The 17,328-nt window shown below is 40.7% G+C and overlaps 1 protein-coding gene across 5 annotated transcripts in view; it reads right to left on the bottom strand.

Moving 5' to 3' along the window:
* Positions 1 to 17,328, bottom strand: part of ATG4A (autophagy related 4A cysteine peptidase) — an 87,493-nt gene that overhangs the window by 36,338 nt on the left and 33,827 nt on the right. The window contains exon 1 of one of the 5 annotated variants that reach the window (XM_085008148.1): positions 932 to 1,087. The exons of the other annotated variants lie outside the window; for them this stretch is intronic. Coding sequence (XP_084864274.1) covers positions 932 to 989 — 58 coding nt within the window. The 5' untranslated portion in view covers positions 990 to 1,087. Of the gene's footprint in view, positions 1 to 931; positions 1,088 to 17,328 lie in introns of those variants that run through there. 5 annotated transcript variants of the gene reach the window in all.

Raw genomic sequence — 17,328 nt, 5'->3', positions numbered from 1 at the left:
GTTCCCTGTTTTGTACTTGTAGCTTATTTATTTTATACATAGTAGTTTATGCCTCTTAATCCCCTACCCCTATTTTGTCCTTCTCCCATCCCTCTCCCCACTAGTAACCACTCTCCCCACTAGTTCTCTGTATCTGTCAATCTGTTTCTATTTTGTTAACCTTCACTAGTTTAATACGTACACATTTTAACATACTTTCAGGTCACAGCTTCAAAAACATAAGAAAACATTCCTGGGAGACAGGTATGGTAAGGGCTGAATATAGTTCAATATACTCATTCCATAAATGTTCACAGAGTACCTACTATGTGCTAAGCACAGAGGATAAAACATCACTGAGATGTAGCCTCCATCCTTCAAAATCTTTTAATCTAGTAGAGAGGATAGGTCTGGAACCAACTAACAATGAGTACTATAAGAAAGGAAAGTGAGAGAGAAGAGATCAAGATGGGGATATGGAGCCCACCTCCCTCCACCAAACACATCAAAAATACATCTATATGTAGAAAGTTCTCACTAACTGCAAACTGGCAGGAGGACTCCCATACAACCAAGGCTACAAGAACAATCCGCACATAATTAGGTAGTAAGGGAGGAAAAGTGCTAGGAGTGAGACCTATGCCTCTGGGAGGGGGCTCAGAGGAAGAGGGCAGTTGTATGGGTAGATACGTGCCCTGGGGAGCACGCAGGTCAAGTCACAGACTGGGTGTCCCAGTCCTGGGGCCCTATGTGGAGAAGATAAGCCCTATTGGCTGCTCAACTCATGCCATAGTGCCACACTGGATATGGGGTGCCTATGACAGGGGAAAAGATTTGACCATGGTACACAGGGGCGACCCAGTCCCAGAGCAGAGCGATTCTTAGTTCTTACTCAAGCGATGCCTCAGAAGCCCCCCGGATCTCTGACAGCAGCCGCTATACCACAGCTAACCTTCCAATATACACGGAGATTCCACATAGGCACCGTCAGTCCTGTAGAGCGGTTCCATAACAGGGTGGGGGTGGCGGAGGCTGTGAGGGACAAAAGGGATCTGCACCTGGGGCTATGTCTGAGCAGAGCCACAGACATCTATACAGGCAGTACATTGGACCTCTGTCAGTGCACAGGCCCCACTCGCTTCAGCACTCCCCTCCTCTGGGGCAAAGGTCCCGGTGCAGGAAGAGGGAAAACACACCGACTTAAAGGGAACAGAGCTCGCTCAAGCCCCACCCTCAAGGTTTCTGGCCCAGCAGCTTGGGAGCAGACCCCGCCCCTGACAGGATGGTGAGAGTCAGTAAGCAAAGAGGAAGTCCTGCCTCACCCCCAGCACCAGCTCTAGCCCTTACAACTCCGGCCACATCAGCAACCAAGGACACCCTGAGAAAAGATGTGACTTGTGTTCACATCAAATCCAGCTCTCCCACCAAAGGCATCAGACACACGCAGTCTGTATAGGAGCAGTCCAACAGGAAAAAAAAAAAAAAAAAAAAACCACCTTCTAGACTGAAATAGATGATTGTTTCGCCTAAATGCAAAGAGGCAAGAAAGTTAAGCAAAGTGAAAACATGGAATAACTACTCTTCAGTTGAAAGAGCAAGAGAAAACCCCTGGAAAAAAATAATGAAACAGAAATAAACTATTTACCAGGTAAAGAATTTTAAATATTTATAATAAAAATGCTTAATTGAATTCGGGAAAAAAATCATCTCAATAGTGAACACATCTAAATAATGAACATTTCAACAAGGATCTAGAAAACACAGAAAAAGATCCAATCAAAAATGAGTACTTCAGAGTTGCCATTGTGGCTCATTGGGTTACAAACCCGACCAGGATCCATGAGGATGTGGGTTCAATTCCTGGTCTCATTCAGTAGGTTAAGGATCTGGTGTTGACATGCACTGTGGTGTAGGTCACAGACACAGCTCAGATCCTGCAGTGCTGTGACTTTGGGGTAGGCCAGCACCTACAGCTCAGATTTGACCCCCATCCTGGGAACTTCCACATGCTGCAGATGCAGCCCTGAAAAGCAAAGAGAAAGAGAGAGAAACGAATAGTTCAATGGCTAAAATAAAACACACACTAGAAGGAATGAATAGCAAGCAAAGTGAGACAAAGGACCATATAAGTGATCTGAAGACAGACTAATGGAAACCACCCAATCAGAAGAGCAGAAAGAAAAACAAATTTTAAAGAAGGAGAGCAACTGAAGAGATCTCTGGGACAACATTAAGCATCCAAACATTTTCACTATAGGGGTTCCACAAGGAGGAGAGAGAGAAAAGGGGATCAAAACTGTATCTGAAGAAATTCTGCCCAAAAACTCCCCAAATCTGAAGAAGGAGACAGATATCCAGATATAGGAATCACAGAAGGTCCCAAACAAGATGAACCCAAACAGACCCACACCAAGACATACCATAGTTAAAATGGCAAAAGTGACCGTGAATTCTAAAGGCAGCAAAAAAGCAAGAATCATAATCAAGGAGATCCCCATAAGGCTATCGGCTGATTTCTCTGCAGAAACCTTGTATGCCAGGAGGGAGAGACATGACATATTCAAGTTCTCAAAGGGGGAATCCTGCAACCTAAATATTCTATCCAGCAAGATTATTATTTAGAATAGGAGGTATAAAAAAACTTCTCAGACAAGCAAAAACTAACAGTTCATCAATATTAAATCTACCCTAAAAGAAATGTGGAAGGTCTTCTCTAAATGGAAAAGAAGAATCTATAGGAAAGGGAAAATCCCATTAGGAGAGGCAAATATATAGTAAGGACTGAGGATCAAACACTTCAATAAGTCAGTATGTAGAATAAAGGACAAAAATAATTGTAAAAGCAACTAACTACAATAAACTTTAAAGGGATAAGATTGAAGACATAAAATATGACATCAAAAACAAAATGTAGGGAGGGGAATAAAAAAAGTAGATCTTTTAGAATGTGTTTGAACTTAATTGACTCCAAGTTTTGTTTTTTTTTGTTTTGTTTTTTTTTCTTTTTTAGGGCCGAACCCATGGCATATGGAGGTTCCCAGACTAGGTGTCCAATTGGAGCTACAGCTTCCAGGCTACACCACAGCCACAGCAATGGAGGATCCAAGCCACATCTGCAACCTACACCACAGCTCATGGCAACGTCAGATCCTTAACCCACTGAGTGAGGCCAGGGATCAAACCCTCAACCTCATGGTTCCCAGTCAGATTCGTTTCCGCTGTGCCACGGTAGGAACTCCCTGACTCCAAGTTTAAATCAAGTAGATATAATTATAGTTCAACATAAATGAACCCCATGGTAACCACATATCAAAAACCTACAATACATATGCAAAAACTGAAAAGAAAGGAACACAAGCATACTACTATGTGAGCTGTGGTGTAGGCTGCAACCAGGGCTTGGATCCCATGTTGCTGTGGCCGTGGCATAGGCCTGCAACTGCAGCTCTGATTTGACCCCTAGCCTGGGAACTTCCATATGCCATGGATGCAACCCTAAAAAGAAAAAAAAAAAAAGAAAGAAAGAAAGAAAGAAAAAGGATCATATTATCATGATCAAGCTGGATTTAGTTCATGGACACAATGATGGTTTAACATTTGCAAATCAATCAGTGTGATATACTGCATTAACAAAAGGAAGGATTAAAATCACATGACCACCTCAATAGACACAGAAGAAGCATTTTACAAAGTTCAACATCCACTCATGATAAACACTCTCAAAGTGGGTACAGAGGAAACATATTTCAATGCAATAAAGGCCATTTATGACAAATCCACAGCTAACATCATATTTAGCAATAAAAAGCTAAAAGCCTTTCTCTAAATTCAGGAACAAGATAAGGATGCCCACTCTCTCCACTCTTTCACATAGTACTGGAAATTCTAGCCACAGAAATCAGACAAGAAACAGAAATACAAGGCATCCAAATTGGATGGGAAGAAGTAAAATGTCACTATTTGCAGATGACACGATCCCTTATATAGAAGGCCCTAAAGTCTCCACCCAACAACTATCAGAACCAAATCAATGAATTCAGCAAATTTGCAGGATACAAAATTAATACACGGATATGTTGAACTTTTCAAGATAGCAGAGTAGAAGGAACTTGTGCTCACCTCCTCTCCTGAGCACACCATAAACACAACTAACTGCTGAATAGCCATTGATAAGAAAGACTGGAATCTGCCAAAAAAGATATTCTACATCCAAGGGTATAAGGAAGAAACCACAACAAGATGGTAGGAAGGGTCCACTCGTGATATAATCAAATCCCATACCCCTCGAGTAGGTGATCCACAACTGTAGAATGATTATACAACCGAACTTCTCCCATAGAAGTGAGAGTTCTTGAGACCCGCACATCATGCTCCCCAGCCTGGGGATCTGGCAACAGGGGAAGAAGCCCCCAAAGCATTTGGTTTTGAAGGCCACCAGGGCTTGATTGCAGGGGCTCCACAGGACTGGGGGAAGCAGGAAATCCATTCTCGGAGGGCACACACAAAGTCTCTCACATATGAGAACCCAGGGCAAAGGAAGTGACTTCATAGGAGCCTGGGCTGAACCTACTTGCTGGTCTTGGAAGGTCTCCTTGGGAGGTAGGGTGTGGCTATAGCTCTCTCCATGCACATGGACACTGGTGGATGGAGATTTAGGGAATTTTTCAGCTATGTGAACTCTCAAGGAGGCAGACACCTTGCTTGGGTCATCAGCACCAAGACCTGGCTCCAACCAACAGCCTGTATGTTCTAATGCTGAGACACCTCAGGCCAAACAACCAACAGGGCAGAAACACAGCCACAGCCATCAGCAGACAGGTTGCATAAAGACTTCCTGGAACACATAGTTACTTCTAGACACATGCTCTGACATGGCCTTGCCCACCCGAGGGCCAAGACCCAGCTCCGTCCACCAGGGAACAGGCACTAGAGACAAGAAAACTAAGATCCGGCAGCCTGTGAAACTGACTCCATGAACACAGAAATTTAGACTAAATGAGATTGCAGAGGACTATGTTCCAGAAAAAGGAACAAGATAAAACCCCAGAAAAAATCTAAGTGAAGTGGAGACAGGCAATCTACCAGGGAAAGACTTCAGAGTAATGATCATAAAGATGATCCAAATCTCAGAAAAAGAATGGATGCACAGTGTGAGAAGTTATAAGAAATTTTTAACAAAGAATTAAAAAACATAAAGAACTAGGGTTGAAGAATACAATAACTGAAATGAAAAATACACTAGAAAGTAGAGTTTCTATTGTGGCTTAGTGGGTTAGGGACCCAACATAGTGTCTGTGAGGAGGCAGGTTTGATCCCTGGCCTCACTCGGTGAGTTAAGTTGTCATTGCAAGTTGTGGCACAGGTCACAGATGTGGCTCGAATTCTGTGTTGTTGTGGCTGTGGTGTAGGCTCCAATTTGCAGCTCCAATTTGACCCCTAGCTCAGGAACTTCCATATGCTGCAAGTGTGGCTATAAAAAGAAAAAAAAAATACTCTAGAAGGAATCCATAGCAGAACAAATAGAGGCAGATGAATGGATAAGTGAGCTGGAAGACAGAATAGGGGAAATCTCTTCCATGGAACAGAATAAAGAAAAAGAATGAAAAGAAAGGAGGACAGTTTAAGAGACTTATGGGACAACATTGAATGCATCAAATTTGCATTATAGAGGTCCCGGCAGAAGAGAGAGAGAAAGGGCCTGGGAAAATATTTGAAGAGGTAATAGTGGAAAACTTCCCCAAGAAGGGAAAAGAAATAGTCACCTAAGTCTAGGGAACACAGAGAGACCCAGGCAGGTTTAACCCAAAGAGGAACACAGAGACACACAGTAATCAAACTGACAAAATTTAAATATAAAGAGAAAATATTAAAAGCAACAATGGAAATGCAATGAATAACATACAACAGAATCTCTATTAGGTTATAAGCTGATTTTTCAGCAGATACTCTGCATGTCAGAAGGGAATGGCATGATACATTTAAATTTAAAGTGATGAAAGGGAAAAACAAGAATGCTCTACCCAGCAAGGTTTTCATTCAGATTTGATAGAGAAATCAGAAGCTTTACAGACAAGCTAAAGCTAAAAGAATTCAGTACCATGGAACCAGCTTTACAACAAATGTTAAAAGAACTTGTCCAGGTGAAAACAAAAGATCACAACTAGAAACAAGAAAATTATGAGATGAAAAAGCTCACCAGTAAAGGCAAATACACAGTAAAGGTAGGAAATCATCCATATATAAATATGATATCCAATCTCCTGGGATAAGACCACTACAGAAAAAAATTTTCTGTATAGCAGAAATTGGCACAACATTGTAAATCAACTATACATTAACTAAAAAAAAAAGAAAATATGAAAAGATAAATTCCATGTACTGAAACTGAATCTGATTTTAAAACTGCCAACAGGAGCTTCTGTCATGGCACAGCGGAAATGAATCTGACTAGGAACCATGAGGTTGTGAATTCAATCCCTGGCCTCGCCCAGTGGGTTAAGGATCCGGTGTTGCCATGAACTTGGTGTAGGTGGCAGACGCAGCTCAGATCTGGCATGGCTGTGGCTGTGGTGTAGGCCGGCAGCAATAGCTCCGATCAGACCCCTAGCCTGAGAACCTCCATATGCTGCAGGTGTGGCCCTAAAAAGACAAAAAACAAAAATTATCAACAAAAAAAGTCTGGGTGAATTCCACCAAACATTTAGAGAATTAACACCTGTCCTTCTCAAACTAGTCCAAAAAAATTGCAGAGGAAGGAATACTTCCAAATGCACTCTATGAGGCCATCATCACCTTGATACCAAAACTAGACAAAGATACCATAAAATAAAATTAACTTTAAATAAAATTTCAGGCCAGTATCACTGATGAACAGACACAAAAATCCTCAACAAAATCCTAGCAGATGTTAAATTCAACAATACAGTAAAAGGATCATACACCATGGTCAGGTGGGATTTATCCAAGGGAGGCAAGGATTTCCATATCTGCAAATCAACTAGCAGGATACATCACATTAACAAACCAAAGAATAAAAACCATATGATCATCTCAATAGAAAGCTTTTGATTAAATTAACATCTATTTATGATAGCAATAAAAACCTCTCCAGAGAGTTTCCATTGTGGCATAGCAGAAACAAATCCAACTAGGAACCATGAGGTTGCAGGTTCAATCCCTGGCCTCGCTCAGTGGGTTAAGGATCCAGCGTTGCTGTGAGCTGTGGTATAGGTCACAGATGTGGCTTGGATCCCACATTGCTGTGGCTGTGGCATAGGCCAGCAGCTGCAGCTCCAATTCAGCCCCTAGCCTGGGAACCTCCGCATGCTGCAGGTGCAGCCCTAAAAAGCAAAAAAAAAAAAAAAAAAAAAAAAAAAACTCCAGAAAGTGAACATAAAGGGAACTTACCTCAAAATAATAAAGGCTATATATGACAAACCCACAGCTAACATCATACTCAATGGTAAAAAGCTGAAAGCCATCTCCTCTAAGATTAGAAACAAGACAAGGATTTCTACTCTTACTTTTATTCAACACAGTTTTGGAAGTCCAAGCCATGGTAATCAGAGAAATAAGTAACAGGAATTCAAATTGGAAAAGAAGAAGTGAAACTGTCACTGTTTGCAGATGACATGATACGACACATAGAAAATCCTAAAAATGCTACCAGAAAACTACTAGAATTCATCAATGAATTCGGTAAAGTTGCAGGATACAAAATTAATACACAGAAATCTGTTGCATGTCTATACACTAGTAATGAAAGGTCAGAAAGAGAAATTAAGGAAATAATAACAAGGAATAAACCTATCTAAGAAGACAAAAGACCTGGACTCCAAAAACTATAAGTCACTGATGAAAGAAATCAAAGATGACATAGATGGAAAGCTATATCATGTTCTTGGATTGGAAGAATCAATATTGTCAACGTGACTATCCTACCCTAATCTACAGATTTTCAAAGCACTCCCCATCAAAATTCCAATGGCATTTTTCACAGGACTAGAACAAAAATTTTTTTTTAATTTGTATGGAAACATGAAAGACCCTGAATAGTCAAAGCAATCTTGAGAAAGAAAATCAGAATTGGAAGAATCACGCTCCCTCACTCAGACTATACTAAAAAGCTACAGTCATCAAAACAGTATGGTAGTGACACAAAAACAGAACTATAAATAAAAGGAACAGGACAGAAAGCCCAGAAATAACCCACATACCTACGGTCAATTAATCTATGACAAAGGAGGCAGGAATACACAATGGATAAAAGACAGACTCTTCAATAAGTGGTGCTGAGAAAACTGGACAGCTACATGTAAATGCATGAAGTGAGAACATTCTCTAACACTATACACAAAAATAAACTCAAAATGGAATAAAGACCTAAATGTAAGACCGGATATTATAAAAATCCTAGAGGAAAACACAGGCAAAACACTCCTTGACATAAACTGCAGCAATATTTTTTGGATCTGTATAATGAAAAGACAAGCAAAAGTAAACAAGTGGGGAAAAAATGGTACACACACACACACACACACTGGAGTGTTACTCAGCCATAAAATATGTCATTTGCAACAACATGGATGAATGTAGAAATTATCATACTAAGTGAAGTCAAAGGCAAATATCTTAAAATGTGGAATTTAATAAAACTGATACAGAAGAACTTATTTTTAAAACAGAAACAAACGCACAGATTTCAAAATCAAACTTAATGGTCACCAAAAGGGAAACTGTAGGGGGGAGGGATAGTTTAGGAGTTTGGGATTAACATACACACACTACTGTATACAAAAAAGATAACAAGGACCCAAGGACCTACTATATGGCACAGGGAAATCTACTCAAGATTCTGTAATAACCTATATGGGAAAAAAGAATGGATATATGTACATGTATAACTGATACACTTTGCTGTACACCTAAAACTAATACAACATTGTAAGTCAACTATACTCCACTAACATTAAAAAAAAAAGAATAGTTCAGAAATAGACCCATGCATCTGTGGTCAGTTAATCTACAATAAATGAGGCAAGAATACACAATGGAAAAAAGATAGTCTCTTTAAGAAGTGGTGCTGGGAAAACTAGGCAGCTACATATTAAACAATGAGATTAGAATATTTCCTCACACCATATACAAAAACAAACTTATAATGGATTAAAGATCTAAACGTAAGACCTGAACCCACAAAACTGCTAGAAAAACTCATAGGTAGAGCATACTTTGACATACATTGCATCAATATTTTTATGGATGTCTCCTAAGGCAAAAGAAATAAAAGTGAACATAAACAAATGGGGCCTAATTAAATTTAAAACCTTTTGCACAGCAAAGTAAATCATCCACAAAATGAAAAGATAACCTACGGAATGGGAGCAAATATTTGCCAATAATATGACCTACAAGGGGTTAATATCCAAAATATAAAAACAGACCCTATGACTCAAAATCAGAGAAAACCCAATAAAAAATTGAACAGAAGATCTATTCTTCCAAAGAAGACATACAGATGGCTCTGTATTGCTAACAGGTACATGAAAAGCTGCTCAATATCACTAAATCAGGGAAATGCAAATCAAAGCAACAAGGAGATATGACTTCGCATTCACCAAAATGGCTATCAACAAAAATCCTACAAATAACAATTGTTGGAGAGGATGTGGAGAAAAGGGAACTCCTTGATGCTGTCAGTCAGATGTAAATTGGTGCAACCACAATGGAAAACAGCGTGGAGGTTCTCAACAGACTAAAACTACCGTAAGATCCAGCCATTCTACTCCTGGGTATATACCCAGAAAAAATGAAAACACTAATTCAAAAAGATGCATAACACCCCAATATTCAGAGCAGCACTATTTACAATAGCCAAGATGTGGAAGCAACCCAAGTGCCCATCAACAGAAGAATGGATAAGGAAGATATGTGATTATATATATATGGGAATATTACTTAGTCATGAAATATTGCCATTTGTAGCAATATGGATGGACCTAGAGAATATTATGTTTAGTGAAAGAAGTCAAAGAAAGACAAACACTATATGGTATCACTTACATGTGGAATCTAAAAAATAATACAGGTGAATGTATTATGTAAAACAGAAACAGACTTTATATATATATATAGTAAACACACTAGTGGTTACCAAAGGGGAGAGGGAACGGGGAGGAATTTCAGATTAGGGGCATGGGATCAAGAGAGAACGATTATAAGATAGATGATTAACAAGGGTATATTATATAGCACAGAGAACTATAGCTACTATCTTGTAATAACTTAAAGTATAATCTGTAAAAATGCTGAATCACAATGTTGTACACCTGAAACTAATGTAATTTTGAAAATCAACTATACTTCAATTAAAAAAAAGGAGGAGTCCCCATCGTGGCTCAGCAGAAACGAATCTGACTAGTATCCATGAAGATGCAGGTTCAATCCCTGGCCTTGGTCAGTGGGTTAAGGATTCAATGTTGCCATGAGCTGTGGTGTAAGTTGAAGACTCTGCTCAGATCTGGTGTTGCTGTGGCAGTGGCCATCAGTTATAGCTCCAACTCAACTCCTAGCCTGGGAACCTCCATATGCTGTGGGTATAGCCCTAACAAGACACAAAAAAAAAAAAAAAAAAAAGGAAAGTAATGCAGAAGGCAGCAAATGATTAATCTGGGTATAAATGGGCCTTCTACACCCTAGAAAAGATGGCATCAGTGCTGAGCCTTAGTGGAAATAAATAAGTGGGATAGGGGAAGAGAGGTTGGGGGAACAGCAAAAGGATTTGATGAGCAACTGCATGTGAGGTGAGGCTTGAAAGAATGAGAGAAAGAGTCAAAAATAACTTGCAGGTTTCAGGGGTAAGTGATGAAACAGTAGCAGGAAAAACATGATAGGGGTAGGGAGATAAAAATCTTGATCCAGCCAGAACATGTTTGATCCATGAGTTTGACAACAAAGGAATGAGAGATTTTTTTAAAAAAAGCGAAGAAGGGGAGTTCCCGTCGTGGCTCAGTGGTTAACGAATCTGACTAGGAACCATGAGGTTGCAGGTTCGATCCCTGGCCTTGCTCAGTGGGTTAAGGATCCAGCATTGCCGTGAGCTGTGGTGTAGGTTGCAGACACAGCTCGGATCTGGCATTGCTGTGGCTCTGGTGTAGGCTGGCAGCTGCAGCTCCAATTAGACCCCCAGCCTGGGAACCTCCATATGCCATGGCTGCGGCCCTGGAAAAGGCAAAAAGACCAACAAACAAAAATAAAAATTTTAAAAAGTGAAGAAGAAATCAACTTGCATAGGGATTGTGTGGAGGGATATGGTAGATGGCAGGCTGATTAACAGAGCCTCGGAAGGCAGGAAGAATACAGAACAAAACTCAACCTAAAATGTGCCTTCATCCCTTCCCTCCTAGGTCCATTTAATGTCCTGGTCTTCCCAGCCTCTGCTGATCTGTGCACAGGCCCTGCCCTCATCTTTATTTCTCTCCCTCCTAGTGCCTTGCTTTTCTGACAACTAAGAATTTTGAAAATAGAGAACTGGACAATGCTTAGCCTTCAAGAGGGATTTTCATGGTCACACTCCCTCCTAGTGCCTTGCTTTTCTGACAACTAAGAATTTTGAAAATAGAGAACTGGACAATGCTTAGCCTTCAAGAGGAATTTTCATGGTCACACTCCCTCCTAGTGCCTTGCTTTTCTGACAACTAAGAATTTTGAAAATAGAGAACTGGACAATGCTTAGCCTTCAAGAGGGATTTTCATGGTCACAACTGCAAGTTTTCTTGAATTTCTTCAGCAAGTCTCACCTTAGTGATGCTGCATTGTCAAATAATGTGAAAGACATGAGTGATTTCTCTACAGACCAGTATAAACGCCAACACCCTAAGAAAACCTTGTCATTTTTAGACTTCCACGAGAGACTCTTAATTAAAGTTTATCATTCAGCTAGAGTTTATGACTGAGATTCTACTTAACTAGTATTGGTGGTGGTAGAACATATGAGGCTGCACCTGACAAATGACAGAACAAGTCAGCAAAGAGATAACCAGTCCAGTTGGAAAGGGGGGGGGGTGGTCCATTGTTAGGTGATGAGACCCTTTGGTTTTCAGTTAGACAAAGCAACCGGGCCATAGAATCTTGGCCCCACAACACGCACTTCTTAGAGATTTCTGTCAATTCATCTTACTGCCAATGGTGATAAGAATCAAATGCAATGCAAAATTGGACTCTTTCTGGTTTTCCTTTAAAGTGATACTTTTAAGTGTATTTTTAAGCATATTTTGTTTGTTGTTTATACTTAGGGACACATAATTGCCTGCTGTCTGCTAACTGAAATGCATGCGGATATGTCCAGGAGAAAATGAGACTCCATGCACAAACAGGTTCGGAATATACTGAACACACAGATCACTACATCTCTAGATTGCTGCCTCTTTTTACTTTTGAAGGGATCTATTTTTCAGAAGAATAAAAAGATGCCACTTCTGTAAAAGTTCTTTTTGATAAGGCATACAAAAAACGTAGCACATTAGATGGAGAAACTATTTGGTTGCTTTATAATTCAAGACTTGAGGCAACTCATACAAACTGAGGTGAGAATCCCCTTGATTTCATCATCAATGGGTTTTGTTATTCTTTTTTTTTTTTTCCCCTCTCTTTTTGCTATTTCTTGGGCTGCTCCTGCGGCATATGGAGGTTCCCAGGCTAGGGGTCGAATCGGAGCTGTAGCCGCCAGCCTACTCCAGAGCCACAGCAACGCGGGATCCGAGCCGCGTCTGCAACCTACACCACAGCTCACGGCAATGCCGGATTGTTAACCCACTGAGCGAGGGCAGGGACCGAACCCGAAACCTCATGGTTCCTAGTCGGATTCGTTAACCACTGCGCCACGACAGGAACTCCAGGTTTTGTTATTCTTAAGAATCAACCTTTTGTGGAAAGCATGGTTGCATTACCAAGAAGACCATCTGACATTAGTGCCAGTGTCACATTATGCAGTAGGTCCAAGTGAGCTTTGTTGGTATTGTATCCTTGGTTTTGGACAGTATCCACACCAAGAAGCAGCAATACCCAAATACAGAGCTCACAGTTCATGTAGGAAGCAAGACAACATGACAATATTTAGTCAAAATGAAGAGTTTGTCAAATGGTTTTTCTCCATCATTATAAAGGAAAAAATCGGGATTTTTTTTTTTTTCTTGGTATGTTGATGAAAGGAAGAATCAATCCTACCTCTTCTGGAAATAGCTCTAGCTTAGGAATCCTAAAATGTAGGTTCTAGTCCCACCCTGCCACTAACTAGCTATGTGACCTTGGAGAAATTACTGTACTTCTTTGGGCCTCAGATTCTTCACCTATAAAATGAGAAGCATATTTTTCTTTCTTTCTTTCTTTTTTTTTTTTTTTTTTTTTTTTTTGTCTTTGCCTTTTCTAGAGCCGCTCCCGCGGCATATGGATGTTCCCAGGCTAGGGGTCTAATTGGAGCTATAGCCACCGGCCTACGCCACAGCCACGCGGATGGATCGGAGCTGCATCTGCGACCCACACCACAGCTCACGGCAATGCCAGATCCTTAACCCACTGAGCAAGGTCAGGGATCGAACCCACAACCTCATGGTTCCTAGTCGGATTCGTTAACCACTGCGCCACAATGGGAACTCTGAGAAGCATATTTTTCAAACAGCACATCATAACTCAACAGTGTACTGTGTATATTAAAATCTGGTTTGCAATATAAAATGTATTTCTCATTGCATTATTGGATCAAAGTAGTTGGAAAATCACTGGTCTAGATCTAAGCTATCCAATACAGTAGCCACTAGCCACATGCAGCTGTTTACATTTAAATTAACTTAAATTAGGAGTTCCTGCCATGGTGCAGTGGATTTTAAGAATCCAACTGCAATGGCTTGGGTCACTGCGTAAGTGTGGGTTCGATCCCTAGCCTGGTACAGTGGGTTAAGGATCCAGTGCTGCCACAACTCAAGCTTGGATTTGATCCCTGGCCCAGAAACTTCCATATATGGCCATAAAATTTTTTACAAAATGAAGGAGTTCCCATTGCGGCGCAGTGGAAACGAATCCAACCAGTATCCATAAGGATGCAGGTTTGATTCCTGGCTCACTCGGTGGGTCGGTAATCAGGCATTGCTGTGAGCTGTGGTGTAACTCGCAGACACAGCTCAGATCCCGTGTTGGATTGTATGGCTGTGGCATAGGCTGGCAGCTACAGCTCCGATTCAACCCCTAGTCTGGGAACTTCCATACGCCATGGGTGCAGCCCTAAAAATAAAAAAATCATAATTAAAATTAAATACAACTAAAAATTCATTTAGTTGCATTAGCCACATTTCAAGTCCTCAATACCCATGGGTGGCTAGTGGTTGCCATATTGGACAGCACAGCTCTAGAATAGTTCTATTATCACAGTTCTACAGGACAGTCCTATTCTCACGGCCTTTCTGTGGTTCTGTAGAAGTGAAGGGAGGTGGATTGTTATGAGAGCTACTCAAAGGAGCTTCTCAAAGCTCTTGGAAGAGAAGATAGGTTCACCTGCCTCTTTAAGAAAGTCTGTATGTGAATTTCTAAATAAATGAGCCAACAACTATTTATTAAGTTCCATACTTGGTTCAGTGAGAAACACAGAAGAAACATCCTCATAAACATTCACTGTATGGTAAATGAACTTGCTAAAGCACCATTAAAATCATAATCTAGTTAGAGACATGAGCCTTAGGTAAATGAAAGAGCCAGTGATAAAAGGCAACGTATATAGGCAAGTGCTGATAATAACTAAGGGCTGTCAACATTCAGAGAAGGGGGAAGTCAGTGAGCACTGGAGTCATCAGGGAAGATGTCCAGGAGGACGTAAGAATGTGAATTGGTCCCTAAGTTACTGCTTGGGTTTGGATGAGCAGAGACAAGAGGGGAGAACATTCCAGATGAGAGGAATACCTCCTGCGTGTGTGTCAGGAGGGGGACAGGGTCCAGAGACTACTGAGCGATGAAATTAGATAGATGGCTTGGGACTAGATTATGGAGGGTGGAAAGCCAGGCAATATAGCCAAGTCTAGTAAAAACCATTAACAGTTTTCAGAGCGTTCTCTCATGATCCTGTGCCAGCCCCTTGAGATGGCCAGGGCAAGGATCATGACTTCCTTTTTAGAGTTGAGGAACCGAGTCTCAGAGAGGTGAAATGACTGGCCAGGGGGATAAACATGAACAGTATCACCAGGATTCAAACTGAGGTAATCGGACGCTCCATTCAGTTTTCTTCCCACCATATGTTGCTGTTGTGCTAAAAGCTGGATTTGAGGCACTGGAGAGAGGGAGACCAAGGAGAAAGGTGTTATAATCCAGACCATGAAGTGTTGAAGGCCTGGCCTACGGTGGCAAGAAACCAGATGTTCTGGTTATATAACATACTATAAAGCAAACTGACAATGCAGTACCCACTGTTTATAGGGGAGAGTTAAGAGTAGACAGTCTTAGGTTACAACTACAGTTATTTTTAACTGAAAGTGATCTAAACTATCCCCAAAGGTATAAACATTAACAATATAATTCATATACTATGTCCAGACTTTTCCAGACAGTCAAAGGCAATGTTTTGGACACAGTTCCTAAGCAAACAACACTTTATATGTCTATGCTTTTTTTTTTTTTTTTTGCCACACTTGTGGCATGTGGAAGTTCCTGGGCCAGGCACTGAATGTGCGCCATAGCAGTGAAAATGTTGAGTCCTTAACTGCTAGGCCACCAGGGAACTCCTGTCTATATATTTTTATGAGCCATTTCTGTCTTGATGGTGTTTTCTTTCTTCTGCCAATCTCAATTTTCATTTCTCAGAACTCATTTGGTCATATGATTCCTTACCTCACCTAGATTTCCCGTGAGAAAGGACAAGTGCTAAAAGGTCAAGGAGCTACAGGCCTTGGGAGTTTTTCCATGCTATTTAGTAAAACTAATTATTAGCTTAGCAGTTAATTACCTAATAATGATTTACTAAGAGAACACTAAAATATGCCCTTGCCAGATTAATCTTAAATGATTTCTCTGCCCATGTCACTAATCTGCTCAGAAACTTCCACAGGCTTCCCAGATCACTCCAACTGATAGGAATCAAACACAAACTCATCAGCCTGGCATTTAAGGCCCTCTCCAATACGGCCACTTCCTACATTTCTAATTGGTTCACGCTGCTCATTACCCCATCATGAGATCTACTCTTTTCAGCCAAAATCAACCACAAGATGCACTGGAGGCTCTTGGCTCATTCATGTCCTATTTGCACTTAAGTCCTTCCTCCAATACTCCATCTCTATTAATTCTTCTGCTTCCATTTTCCCACCAAGAAGTACCTGCTCCTTCTTCTAAGCCTCTGTAGTCCTTTATTTTTATCTCCTTTATGGCATTAGGCACTTTAGAGTTTTGTTATTTGTGGGCATGTCACTCTGCTATTGGAATAAACTCCCATCTCAGCCCACATAGTGTTCATCTCTGTATCCTCTCCAGTTCTGAGCATAGTGCCCTGCAGTACGTTTGTCCCCTAAGGGCCAGCAAATGTTTACTGAATGCATGAGCACATTAACTAAAGTCCAAAAGCTGGCTTGTATGTCCATCCAAACATCAAATTCAACATGCCTTTACTCAGTGCTTATCATAGGACCAGCACCACGCTAAGTCCTGAGGACAGCAACTTATTTTAAGCAATTTCAAGTCTAATGGGAAGAGAAACAGAAGGAGAGTTTCATTTTGATACAGAGTCTGGTCAGTGGCTGCACAGGGCACTAAAGCAGAACAGTAGAGGGTCATCTCTGCCAGTTTAGGGTAAAGAAGTAGATCTGAGAAGAAAGGTGATGGCAGGACTTAGCCTTAAATGATGCAAGTTATTGTATTGGGGAAATGACTATTAAAAATAATCACAAAAAATTAAAAATAAAATAAAATAAAATAAAAATAAATGAGGAAAGTTAGGCAAATTTGGGCAGGGGAAGGACATTACAGGCAGAGGAGAAACACACCAAAACACCAAGGGCCGAGAGACTGTGGAACAGTGATGCCTTATGGACACTGTCAAAAGTTGGAGTTGATGAGGCAGGCAGGGCTGGCAAATGCCAGCCTTGGTAAAAAAAAAAAAAATTTTTGGACTTAACCCAGGCTTCATGGAGGCCCTGAAGGGTTTCAAATACATTCAAGAAGAAGTCTAGGTATTCTACCATTTGCAGACCAGAAGTAGTTTAACAAGTAATTGCCCGTAAAGGGGATCCTAGTTATTGTTTTCATTCATTATCAAATTCTGTTAAGAAACAAAACAAAACAGAAAGCCTCAAAAACCTGAAGTAATCACCTTTGTCA

Source organism: Sus scrofa, chromosome X (genome assembly GCF_054392235.1).
Source record: "Sus scrofa isolate SSC_HxYL_T2T_F1_AM1 chromosome X, Sscrofa_HxYL_maternal_Yorkshire_Landrace_v2.0, whole genome shotgun sequence".
Lineage (NCBI taxonomy): Eukaryota > Metazoa > Chordata > Mammalia > Artiodactyla > Suidae > Sus > Sus scrofa.
Note: the sequence above shows the minus strand (reverse complement) of the source record. Positions and strands in the feature narration are given on the sequence as shown.